General features: G+C 40.9%; 2 protein-coding genes across 2 annotated transcripts in view; both read right to left on the bottom strand.

Moving 5' to 3' along the window:
• The window catches only part of LOC109042783 (GTP-binding protein Di-Ras2), a 504,879-nt gene that overhangs the window by 201,449 nt on the left and 289,794 nt on the right, over positions 1 to 13,636 (bottom strand). The window lies entirely within an intron of this gene.
• Positions 1 to 13,636, bottom strand: part of deltaCOP (coatomer subunit delta) — a 59,390-nt gene that overhangs the window by 22,814 nt on the left and 22,940 nt on the right. Inside the window, exon 5 of the mRNA XM_072300623.1 lies at positions 8,678 to 8,882. Coding sequence (XP_072156724.1) covers positions 8,678 to 8,882 — 205 coding nt within the window. The remainder of the gene's footprint in view (positions 1 to 8,677; positions 8,883 to 13,636) is intronic.

Here is a 13,636-nt window from a genome sequence, read left to right as displayed (position 1 = left end):
CAATACAAACTTGCGACACATTTACGACGATCACGTCAACACAGATTTCACGTTCGAAGATTTCAGACATATCTGCTCGGTGTGCTGGCAGGACAAGTGCGGGTTTTTAGTCATCGATAAAGATAGTAATAAGAACGAGGGAAGGTACCGGAAAGGTTTCGATACGTATATTGTACAAGATGGATAACTTATCGTTGTCGACGATCGCTCAGAAATACGGTAGTATCGATAAAATCCGTCAAGATATCAAACGGAAGTTAAATACCATTCGCACCGGAGAGGCGGACGCTCAGGTGACGTTGAAGAAAGTTTTCAAACCGTTGACAGATCCGCTCGCAGCGTTGCAGAAAACTGTCTCGTCATCAACACCCGCACTTGTTGCTGCTCCTCAGGAAAAGAAAACCAAGATCGAACCTTCAAAATCGGAAACGAAAGATAAAACAATGTTTGTTGATAGTTTATTTGCTTCGTTCGGATCACCGAAAAATATGAACAATGATGATGATGATGATAACGACTCAAACGAGGAGGAGGATGATGAAAATGATGATGATGATGAATCGTTCCAAGACGCAACGGATAAAGAACAAACAACGGGTCGCACGGAAGACGACGACGTCGATTCTCGAGACACAATCACTGCCCCGAACGTACAGTTCTACTTGGACGATCTGGAAAAACATCCGAAACAATCCGATCCCGCGTATGGTGTGCGGAAAGCGATCAACGGAAACTTTCTCATCGGAAACCGAACCATAAGTTTCGATTCGGACGGACGACTAATCTTGGACGGTAGCGATGAGGTGTTCGAACCGACACCCGGGTTCTTGGAGCTCCTTTTTAAGAAACATCCGCGTAATTACACAGCAGATGATCGCGCTAAATTCCAACGAGTAGTTACGCTCACCAATGCGCATCGGATGGATCATCATCCACACGGTAGACCCAACTCGAACCGCAGTCAAAAATACCGCGATCTCATCAAACCTTTGTTCGCTACATCGACTCCGAGATCAACGAGGAAGTCATCGCGTAAAAAACTGAAGAAAGGCTCCGGTATCAAAATTCATCGTGCGAAACGGGAACTCGTCTATTGGGACGATCCGAACGAATTGGTCCAACGTCTCGTTTTACTTGTAGCTTCGAAACAAGCTGGTCACACCGATCACGATCGTGAAATTCTGAGTATCGTCGAAGAGCTTCGCGAAGCGGATTACATCCACTAAATATAGGATCCGCACAAAAATGAGTCACACCGACCGGTTTGGAAGATCGAAAGGGACTTACGTTCGCAACACGAAGCAAGGTCTCAAAGGAGACGGTTTCTTACTGGATCCCGACGGGAATTATCTCGTATCCAACAAACGGATCCGACAACTGCAAGATCCCGAAGAGGATACCGACGCCGTGAACAAACAATGGACAGACTCGAGGTGGACGGAAGCTATGAATTCGGCACAGCTTTGTTTGGAGAAAATGGAAGAATACAAAAGTATCGCGCAACGACTCGAGACGAAATTATCACGACTGGAAAATAGGATCAGTCAACTAGAGGTTGTGAATCGAATGAAAGGAAAATAGTGTTGAGATGAGTCACACGGACGATTTTGGCCGATCGAAATTCCGCCGCGGTCCAAAAGGTGACGGATTCTCACTGGATTCCGATGGAAATTATATCGTATCGAACAAACGGATTCGTCAAGTGCAAGATCCCGAAAGCGATGAGGATGCGGTGAACAAACAATGGTCCGAACGGAAGTGGAAGGAAGCTATGAAATTAGGTCAACACTGTCTGGAGCGTATCCACCAACTTCAACAATCTTACAATCGTCTGGTTAAAATAGTAGCATCGAAACAGCATTTGAATCGAGAGAGCGGACGACGACGACGACGACGTTGACGGTAATTATCATGTCGGCAGAAAAACGCGGGATCGTCAAGGAGCTACATAAACCTGCAGGACGAAACTATCCGCGTCGTAAAGTACGGATCCTCGAAATGTTCGATTTATGGCAAGCCGATCTCGTCGAGATGCAACCGTACGCCTCGGTCAACAAAGGATACAGATATCTCCTCACCGTCATCGACGCGTGCTCGAAAAAGGCGTGGGCCGAACCGCTCAAATCGAAAACGGCCACGGATGTCACTTATGCTCTGCAACGCGTTCTCAAAGCAGCCGGAAAGTCACCGAAACATTTACAAGTCGACATGGGCTCGGAATTCTACAACTCCAAATGTCAAGCATTGATGAAGCGTCACAAGATCAATATGTACAGCTCGTACTCGACAACCAAAGCCTCTATTGTGGAGCGATTCAACCGAACGCTCAAAACTAAGATGTGGAAAGAGTTCAGCGCGCAAGGATCGTACAAGTGGGTAGATCTATTGCCGAAACTAATCCGTGAATATAACGGGAGCGTTCATCGCACCATCGGGATGAAACCAATCGATGTCACTGATAATGATGTACCGATTATCCTGCAAAAGCTTCGTGGACCGCCGCAGAGTAAAATTGAAAAGAGACGTTTGGCCAGACGAAAACTGAATGTCGGTGATCACGTCCGGATCTCGAGACTCAAAGCCATGTTCGAGAAAGGATACACACCGAATTGGAGCACGGAAATTTTCTAGATTGTCAGCGTCAATCCGACCGTTCCGATCACGTACGATCTGAAAGACGCGCACGATACGATCATCAAAGGAAAATTCTACCGCGAAGAACTCCAACCCACCAACTATAAGGATACGTTCCTGGTGGAGAAAATTCTGCGTCGCAAGAAAAACCAGGCCTTTGTCAAATGGTTGGGTCTGGACGCGAGTCACAACAGTTGGATCGATAGTAAGGATTTCGTATAAATAGTATGCAACGCGAACTGTTTTAAACTGTAACTGTAAATACCCCCAAAAAAAAAAATTTTGATTCATCAATCTGAACATTGCAATACCCAATCCCAGTCGCTCATCGCAAAACATAAGGTTCCCGTACGCATTTCCAAGCGCACACTACTAAAAAATGAAAATTACCGAATCAGACCCTGATCTCCAGTCTCCGATACCAGCCCCATACTGTTAGGTACGGTCTTCCGAAACCGAAAATTTTTACAAGTCCGAAATCTCGGAAACGAAAAGTCGTATTAAAATTTGGTCAGTACAGTTTTCCGATCTTCGAAAGTGGAAAAGAATCGCATCGATCCGCAACGGATCGGAGGAGGGTGATTTTCCGAAAATTTTTCAATTTCCCGAATCAGACCCTAATCTACAGTATCCGATACCAGGCCCATACTGTAAGATACGGTCTTCCAAAACCGAAAATTTTTACAAGTCCGAAAATCCGAATTTTTTGCACAATCTTGCAACATTGTATCGAAAAAATTAACTAATTTCTCGCCCCATCTTGCAACACTGTAAAATGCAATTTTGCAAAATTTCACCAATAATTAAATCATTTATTTATGTCCACCGTCCGGCAACGCTGCTGCGCCATCTTGAAAAATACACCGTTGCATAAACCGCAGATTGAAGGGGCTACATTACACGATTGCATAACCCGATTATTGAAGGGGCAACATGCAATACTTTTACTTTACAGCGTTGCCATATTGAACAATAATCCCTATACAACACTGCAATTTAATTTGTATTTTCTGCACCATCATGCAACGCTGTTGGATTTTTTACCTGGTCAAGTCGCCATTTTCATACTACTCTTGGGTATGCGTCATTAATGATGAATTATATATTAATGATGAAATATAACGAGGAGTCGCGTTTGAGACGCGCGCTGAGCCGGTCGACTTTCGGCCTGCTCCGCGCTCGCCTCACCCGGTGTCTGTTCAGAGTGCTCCTATCAGCTTGGTTTTTGTGCCGTTTTGAAGATCTTAGTCTGCTCTATCCGCGTTGTTTTTTGTTTTTTCCGCTACGTTTTTCCTTTGTCCGTTTTCGGCATCGGAAAATTTAAATTTTCGTGAATTAAATTCACACTCCTCACGGCTTCGGCCTAGTTAAATTTTTATCAGTGTAATCGCGCGCACCTTATCAGTGCCGTTTATCGGGAGCACAGTGTCTCTGGTCCGTCGCTATGAAATAGTTTGAAAAATTTCGGGTTGCCCGTGGCGTTCGGCCTCACTGGGTGTGCGTTCATTGATAACACTCATCATTCGGAATTACGCGGCTTCCGTTCTGATAACAACTGCCTCCGTGCTCCCCGATCGCCTATACCGGCTGGGGTGGCGGTGGCGTTTGCCAACGCGTGAGTTCTCACTAGTTAGCTAAAAAATGGATGCACTCTGAGCGGACACCGGCGACTCCCCCCCTCCTCCCGGCTCTTTACACCGGGGGGTGGGTGGTCACCTGAGGGTTTTTTCATTTTATTTTTTGTATGTATTTATTTATTTTTCTTTTTCTTTTAGTTTTTTTCCCCTCAGACCTTCCGAGCGTCATGCTCATCCTGCAGTGTTGGTTTTTTGCAGTGTTTACATTGTTTTTTCCCAACTAGTTATCCATCGCCTGGAGACATGTCGCTCCTGTCTAAACCTTTATTGTAGTTAAATTTTTCTTTGCCATCCAAAACAAATTGATGCCCATGTAAGGCAGTTGTTGTTAATTGACTCTTATCAGCTTTTGTCATGTTCATTGTATACTTGTATACTTTGTTTTGATCAATAAAGAATTCTTAAAAAAAAAAAAAAAAAAAAAAAAAAAAAAAATCATGCAACGCTGTTGGATTTTTTATCGAGCAGTCATCATTTTCTCCCTACTTATACTAACCAGGAAGGTATGGTCTCATGCTATTCGAGGGAGGGTGTACTGTACAGGTAAAAAAATTGGCCTCCAGCTAATTTATGCGCGGCGCAAGCGCTGCGTGCCGGCGCTTCGTGCCGGCATGTGGGGGGGGCGAACATGGTGCGAGGATCGCACAAGATTTTCTCGCTTTTGCCGGCGCTCCGCGCCGGCATAGACACTTTTACTGGAATATTTAGAAAAATACTGCCAATTTCACAAAATCACAAAGTTTGATTGGAATTTTGATCGCAGGATAATACTTATGAAATTTTTATTCAAACCACTGAACTTTATTGTAAATGTCTTCGCGATATGTGATGAATACACATATTCGGACTCGACTTGTCGATATTATGAGGCATCTTCAATTAAATATGTAATTGATTAATGAGGCCTCCTATTAAAGACGGCGATTTGTAAAAATCTTAGCTTTTCTACGATTCATTAAGATCCATTAGATTCATTGACATCATACTTCAGATACGATTATATATTATAATCTTTCCTTAAGCACGGTCAAAGGCCATTAAAAATCTACTTTAATGGGTAGAATGACTATTTGATGTTTAGATAGTCTTAAAACTAAACGGTTTTTGCTTAGTGGCGCCAAATTTTTAAATTTGGCGGGCGAATCTCCCTGCTGGAAATGGTTCACCACCCGCCCGCCGAGAGCGCCACTTCCTTAGCGCGTATCCCCGTAAGTCGAAACGACAACAATAGAGAGCGCCACCACCTTGCTGCTCGTATCCCCGTGGATTTAAACAACAAAAACGTCAACAAACCTGGACGGGTTATAACGCGCTTTATTATCAATCATTAAATCAATCATGTATGTGCAGTATTGATATATTATATTTGTGTTCAGTACCTCGTAAAAAAGAACCGCGAAAGATGGAATCTGCCGGGATTCTAAATTCATTAACAACAAACATATTAGTTTCTAATAAAGATCTAACTGTCAGTTCTTGCGTTAGCTTCTATGATTCATAGTATGTAATGTAAGTACCTAATTAGTTGTCTAATTTTGCTCGGTATATACCTACGGAGCAATTTTGGAGATAGTATATGATGCATTATATAGTGCATTTGAATTCCTAGGTTTCACCTGACTCAAAGCAGTTGCTGCTAATATCCAGGAGCGTTCAGACTCGCTTATCGGAGAATCGAGCGTTTCCTATCGGCCCCTCTGCAATTATGAGATTAGTCCAAAGATTTAATGACTTAAATTAATGACTCAGGTGGTGCTTTTGAGCCAACTTTCAAAGAATTAAAGGCATTTTTTCAAAATCTACAGTCCATGAGCTCTCTGTGTGACCAAAGTGCTCTCCTCGCTATATGATGCGTAACCCTTCAATTTTTAGCTTAGTCCAAAGACCTCTCAGGAACTTAAATAAATAAACCGGGTGGTGCTCTTATGCCAACTTTTGAAGAATTAAAGGCATTTTTTTTAAAATTTACAGTCCTTGAAAATGAGCTGTTTGTGTGATGTCGTGGAGCAAAGTGCCCTACTTTTGGGCCTCATAATCCCTTGAATTTTGAGTTTAGTCCAAAGATCTTTTAGGAACTTATTAATGACTCAGGTGATGTGCTTGATGCCCACTGTTAAAGAATAAAAGGCATTTTTCAAAATTTACAGTCCTTCAAAATGAGCTTTCTGTGTCATTTTGCTAAAAATGGACCTTTTGCCCTAGCCCCCCAAATTTTAGCGTACCCCAAAATCGTTTGACGTGCATAAGGAGACCATAGATATGGTGTTCTGTGCGAATTTTGAATGAAATCGAACAGATAGATTCTGAGATATCGCTGTACACAGATTTGGGGGACGTCGGACGGACGGACACACATTTTTTCAAGTATGGTTATTTTGACTCCTGGGACCTTAAAACGTCTAGAAATGATGAAATTTCAACTTTTTTTTCTTTTTTTCTTGGAGGATGACAATACTTCCTCTCTACCCTAGGGGAGCGAGAAAGTAAAAATACGTAATTCACGATCATGAACTAAAAAGGGTAAGTAAAGTAAGCTGTCCGATCCTTCCCCCCCCCCTCCTTAAAAAATAGAAATAAAAATTTCATTTAACTCTCAAAATGCGACCCAAAATCTGCGCGATGTAACTGAGCTACATGCTAGTACGGGTAGGTTCGTACCAGAGGCTTCCCTTGACTTTTACAATGAGTAAGAAAGGAGGCTGAAAGTTGATGTCATCGGTGTATTACTGTTCCATTGCTCCGGCAGTTGTAAGGAGAACAAGTCAAAAGTAAAAAAATGACAATCACTAATTTCCCAAGGAAGATTGAAATTCTCTTTCGAGAAGGGGAATCAACCATGATCCTAAACTGCCACCATAGGGTCCTTCTATCTAAAGCCTTTTGCACCATTAATGAGCTATTGGTGGGTTAAAATGGTGTCCTCTCGGGGACTGAATAGCTGTCCGCCAGCCTCCTATCCATCATTTACTTTCTCTTATTATCCGCAGTTCTCTTGGTGTAGTTTTTTACCTTTTCACTTTAATGTCTTTGTTCTGTGCTGACCTGTACCACAGCCCCATACGGCTTTTATGTTTGAATTAACAATGCAATGCAATATAATGTGACGCATGTTGCACCAACGGGCGCTAAAAAAAAAAAAAAAAAAAAAAAAAAAAACCACCAGAAATCCTGCAGTTTATTTTCATCTTGTCTTCTGTGATTTCGACAATTCTCAACCAAATTAGCCTATTCAGATCTTGGTCAAAAGTTGCATTATATTTTTCTCTACAGAGCATGTCCATATTGATAGTGAAAGTGCAGAGTTGCGATAATAATCTCGATTTTTGACAGTTTTGAGTTGGCTGCATGAACGTGTTGTTGAAGACGTCGTCATCTGCCAGCAAGAGACTATAATTGAAAAGAATCGGGAAGTCACTTAAAACCGTAAAAATTTTTCGCGTAGTTCGGGCTTAAGTGCAGAAATGCGGCGTACCTCGTTTTGGTCCCTTCATTTAATCCGGCGCGCCTAACACCCCCCCCCCCCCCGAGGGAGTGGCAAAAATTTTGACCCCCCTAAAAGTTGGTCCTCTTTGAGATAGAAACATTCCCAAAGTTTCGTTTTCCTATCTCTGACCATTCAAAAGTTAGAGAAGGGGGGGGGGGGGGGGGGAACGAGACTTTTGGAAAACCCTGTATTTTATTCTCAAATCCCTCACTCATGTCACAACCACATTCTCAGTCAGTTGAATGAATGAAAGTGAGCTACGGTGCACGGGTGACATGAGCCGTAGAAAAAGGAGGTTCTGGAGGTGGCACGACGAGACGCGGGACAGTGCAGTGCACAGATGAGGTGGACAATCCGCCTTTCATTATTATGCTTCTTCTAAGATAATAGGTTCACTAATTACTTCACACGAAGGGTAAGGTTATAGTTTTAAAGGTCTGAAATTTAAAAAAAAAATTGAGAAAAAACGATAATTTAACACGAAGTTATCCATTTAACAGAATGTCGCTAATTTTAAAGAACCGATAATCTATCCTAACCTAATCTAACCTAACAGCGCAGTTGATCAGAAAAGACTGATACATTAAAGTTGAGAAAGATGAGAGGCATGTACTAAAATTTCATTTTGGGTTTTTCTGTCTGATACTTCCCTGATAATTTAAATTACGTTCCCTGTTTTTGGAATGAATGAATTGACATTGGGTTGATTTTACAAACCAAAATATTACATAACTGAGTCAAATGATTGAAAAATGCTTGAAGAACTCAGACTCCTGATCCATGACTGATTTTTCTGATAAGCTTTTGATTTATCTTCATGACATCGAATTTTCTGATATTTTCCGGTTTTTACTGACGATACACACTCTGAAAAAACAACCTCATTTGCTAAAAATTTGTAATTCAAAAATGCAAGACTTACCTTCAAACGGGCGTAAGAACCATCATAATGGAAACTGACAGCAACAGGGAAGAAATCAGCTGGACGAGCATTGCTGGTACTAAATTCTAGGGCGCCATTTTTATTACTACTATCAACTGGTGGAAGATTCCATATCATAACATTCTTTCGGGGTTCCATTGCATATTCGCCATCGCAAGCAGCAATAATTGGTGTACAACCCATCCTATCAAGTTACAAAATGTATAGTTGTAAGAAATTTTTAAAGATAGTCTTTAGTCCTGTCTCAGGCAAAACGATGAAAAAACTTTGAAACGAGAAAAAAAACAAAAATCCAAATGGCATGCGCATTTATAATTGATGATGCAATATCGATGCAAATTGCGTGATCTTTGGTCCAGATCTGATATCAGTGGGGACCGCTAATGGGTCAAAGGTCAAACGCACCAACAGCCATAACTTTTGAACGAAACAACGCAACGGATCACCTTGATCTTGGGCTCAAATGAAAGCTCTCGACAAGACCTTTTATTTTATGAACTAGCAGTTCAACCCGTGCTTCGCACGGACAGTGTCGTCTCCAGTTCCTATCCGTGTTTATATGGTAAAATGTATGTTCTTCTTGCAAAAAGGAGTAATAGCCCTAGCCAAGGACATAGATATATTATGAAGATCCGACTGAAAATAAGACGACAACTGAAAAATATTAACAATAATAATTCATAAAAAATCTGACCAGGGAAGATTTCTATGTCTCATAACTGATTATTTTCGACACACTCACATTTATCAATAGCAATTAATAATTCCGGGGTTTTTTATGTAAATAAGTTTCACTTAAAGTGTAAATCACCAAATGAAATTCACCTAAGATTGTGTTTGATTGATGATGTGTTTGTTGTGTTTGACTGTGTTCCATGATGTGTTTAATGTGTTTTTTGTGTTTAATGTGTTTGCTGTATTTGATTTTGTTTCATGAGTTTCATGTGTTTGATGTGTTTGTTGCGTTTGATTGTGTTTCATGATGTGTTTGATGTGTTGGATTGTGCTTCATGATGCGTTTGTTGTGTGTTGTGTGTCACAACAAACACATCAAACGCATCATGAAACGCAATCAAACACAACAAACACATCAAGCATACCAAACATATGAAACACATAATGAAACACAATGAAACACATCAAACACAAAAACCACATCAAACACAAAAGACGAATCATGAAACACAATGAAACACATCAAACACAACAAACAAATCAAACAAAACAAATATATGAGGCAAATCGATATCTATACATCGATATATAGTGAGTTAGGATCGATTATCACAAGTATGGCGATATACATCGCAAACAAAGGTGCCTAGCAACGCAGGCTTGGCAACCGTGGGCCCGTTCCTCTCCCCAAATTTCCCATTTTTTGACGATAAAATTGAAGTAGCCAGTGTCATCCACCGAAGCGGAGAGGACCTGTACACAAATTTAATTATATCGAAATATACCCGTATCGATATAGATGGATATATATGTATATCGATTCGTATCAATGTATCGGTGCATATCTGTATCGATGCATACCTATATCGATGCATATCTGAATCGATACAAATCGATCTATATCCCTCATCGATAAATACATCTTAATCGATATACATCCAAACATACATCCTAACTAACTATATCCACATCCAACGACATCGATACATATCGATACATTCTGTATGTCGTTATCGATTCCTGGTAAATTTTTTCTCTTCTTTTTTTCTAGGTATTAAATGAATCAGTTAATCAGAGCGTGTCTGTGTTGTTTGTGTTTGATGTGTTTTATATATTTCATGTGTTTTATGTGATATATATATATCGTTTTGCATCGATGCGTATCGATTATCGAAATAGGTGTATTTCGATATCGATATAGGTATATTCCGATATCAATGTAGGTAAATCAATATGTATCGATGCAAAACGATATATATCACATAAAACACATCATCAATACGATAAAAACATTAAACGGAAACAACACATCAAACACAAAAAAAAAAACAATCACAACAACACATCAAACACTAAAAACAATTAAACAACACATCAAACAGAAAAACACATCAATCAAACACATCAAACATAAAATACGCATCAAACACAAGAAACAAGTCAAACACAAAAAAATCTAACACAAAAAAACATCAAACACAAAAAGCACAACAAACACAAAAAACACATCAAACACGAAAAAAAACATCGAACACAAAAGACAAATCAATCAAAAAAAACACATCAAACACAAAAAAAAAACAATAAACACATCAAACGCAACAATCACATCAAACATAAAAAACACACCAAAAACAAAAGACACGTCAAACCCAAAAAACCACAAAAACACGTCAAGCAAACACATCAAAGACAAAAACAAAAAAACACAACACACAACAAACACATTAAACACAACAATCACATCAAACGCAAAAAAAACATCAAACGAAACAAACACAGCAAACATATCGAACACATCAAACACAACAAACACATCGGACGCACCAAACTGCGATACACATGGATTATTACATGTATCGATGATGGCACTTACAGCTATGCTGCGGCGGCGGTTGCTTAGCAACCGTGAGCTCGTCCCTCTACCCAATTTTCCCATTTTTAGACAGTAAAATTCCGAAATCACGACCGAGAAAAAATTGAAGTGGCCAGTGTTACCCACCGAACCGGAGAGGACCTGCACACAAATTTTAGGGAAGATCGGACAAACGGCACGACCCTCATTTCGTGAAAACCGTCAAAACCGACCTTTACTGTACATATAAGACTAGTCGTGATTAGCTCGATTTGCGAGCAGACAGCCAAGACATCATAATAGGCCACGCCTGCCATAGTGAATTTTAAAATTTTTGAAATCGGACCAAAAATTCGAGTTTCCCGTCGAAATATACCACCAAATACCGAATTTCACAAAAATCGATGGATATCAGGAAGCGATATAGCATTTTAGGCCACGGCCGCCATCTTGGATTTGGAAATTTTGAAAATCCGACCAAAAATTCGAGATCCCCCGAGAAAAATACCCCCGCTTACCAATTTCCACAAACATTCGTCGAAAAATACCTCCTAAAACCTTAAATTTCGTCTGTAAGGCAGTGACGTCACGCAACAAGATTGAACCTGTTCGGCGCGAAGCGCGTAAACAACCGCGTATCTCCAATGTAATACTATATGGAGAAATAACTTTTCGCTCTTGCGGGCATCCGAGGCAGCGGATTTGAATGGGAATAATTTTAATCAACTCCTCATTACAATAGCTAAGCGTGTACCAATTTTAAAGGAAATCGCTTCGGCCAATTTTTATCTAGGGGGGGGGGGGGCAGAGTGAGTGGGAACAGCAGCTTTATATAGTGTAACTAGTCGTAATTAGCTCGCTTTGCGAGCTGACACTCGTAGCCGGGGAGTGCCCCTGAACCCCAGTTTTACGCTTCGCGACAAACTTGCGACTCGCTCCGCGAGTCGCCACCGCCCCGCACATTTTTTAACATTGATGAGGAGACAACATCTATGTCTTAATCTTCTTTTTCACTAAGTTTTACAGAAATTGATGTTCTAGGAGTCCGGACCGCGTTTTCGTGCAGGGCCGCCATCTTGGATTTGGAAATGTTGAAAATCTGACCAAAAATGCGAGTTTTCCGTCGAAATACACCTCCTAATACCGAATTTCATAAAAATCGATCGATATCAGGAAGCGATATAGCATTTTAGGCCACGGCCGCCATCTTGGATTTTGAAATTTTGAAAACCTAACCAAAAATTCGAGTTTCTCGTCGAAAAATACCCCTGGATACCGAGTTTCACGAAAATCGATATAACAGGAGCCGACTTAGCATTTTAGGCCACTGCCGCCATCTTGGATTTGGAAATTTTGAAAATCTGACCAAAAATGCGAGTTTTCCGTCGAAATACACCTCCTTATACCGAATTTCATAAAAATCGATCGATATCAGGAGGCGATATAGCATTTTAGGCCACGGCTGCCATCTTGGATTTTGAGATTTTGAAAATCCGACCAAAAATTCGAGATCCCCCGAGAACAATACCCCCGCTTACCAATTTCCACAAACATTCGTCGAAAAATACCTCCTAAAACCTTAAATTTCGTCTATAAGGCAGTGACGTCACGCAACAGGATTGAAATACTATATGGAGAAATAACTTTTCGCACTTGCGGGCATCCGAGGCAGCGAATTTGAATGGGAATAATTTTAATCAACTCCTCATTACGATAGCTAAGCGTGTACCAATTTTAAAGGAAATCGCTTCGTCCAATTTTTATCTAGGGGGGGCATAGTGAGTGGGAACAGCAGCTTTTTATAGAGTAACTAGCCGTGATTAGCGAGCGAGCTGACACTCGTAGCCGGGGAGTGCCCCTGGACCTCAGTTCTTCGCTTCGCGATGAACTTGCGACTCGCTCCGCGAGCCGCCACCGCCCCACGTACTTTTTAACATTGAGGAGAAAACAACATCTTCGTCTTCATCTTCATTTTCACAGTGTTTCACAAAAATTGATGTTCCAGAAGTCAAGACCGCAAGATAGAGCGCGGCCGCCATTGTGGATTTTGAAATGTTGAAAATGTGTCAAAAATTTAAAGTTCCCCGTTGAAAAATACCTCCTGATACCGATTTTAACGAAAATCGATCAAAGTGAAGCATAGACAGCATAATAGGCCTCGGCTGCCATCTTGGATTTTGCAATTTTATAAACCTGACCAAAAATTAAAGTTTCCCGTCGAAAAATACCTCCAGATACCGAGTTTCACGAAAATCGATCGAACATGAGCCGACTCAGCATTTTAGGCCACGGCCGCAATCTTGGATCTTGAAATTTTGAATATCTGACCAAAAATTCGAGTTTTCCGTCAAAGAGTACCCATGGGTAGAGAGTTTCATGAAAATCCGTCGATAAATACCCCCAAAAAC

Source organism: Bemisia tabaci, chromosome 1 (assembly GCF_918797505.1).
Source record: "Bemisia tabaci chromosome 1, PGI_BMITA_v3".
In the NCBI taxonomy this organism is placed as follows: Eukaryota; Metazoa; Arthropoda; class Insecta; order Hemiptera; family Aleyrodidae; genus Bemisia; species Bemisia tabaci.
The sequence above is the reverse complement of the archived record's forward strand: the minus strand, read 5'-3'. Positions and strand labels throughout refer to the sequence as shown.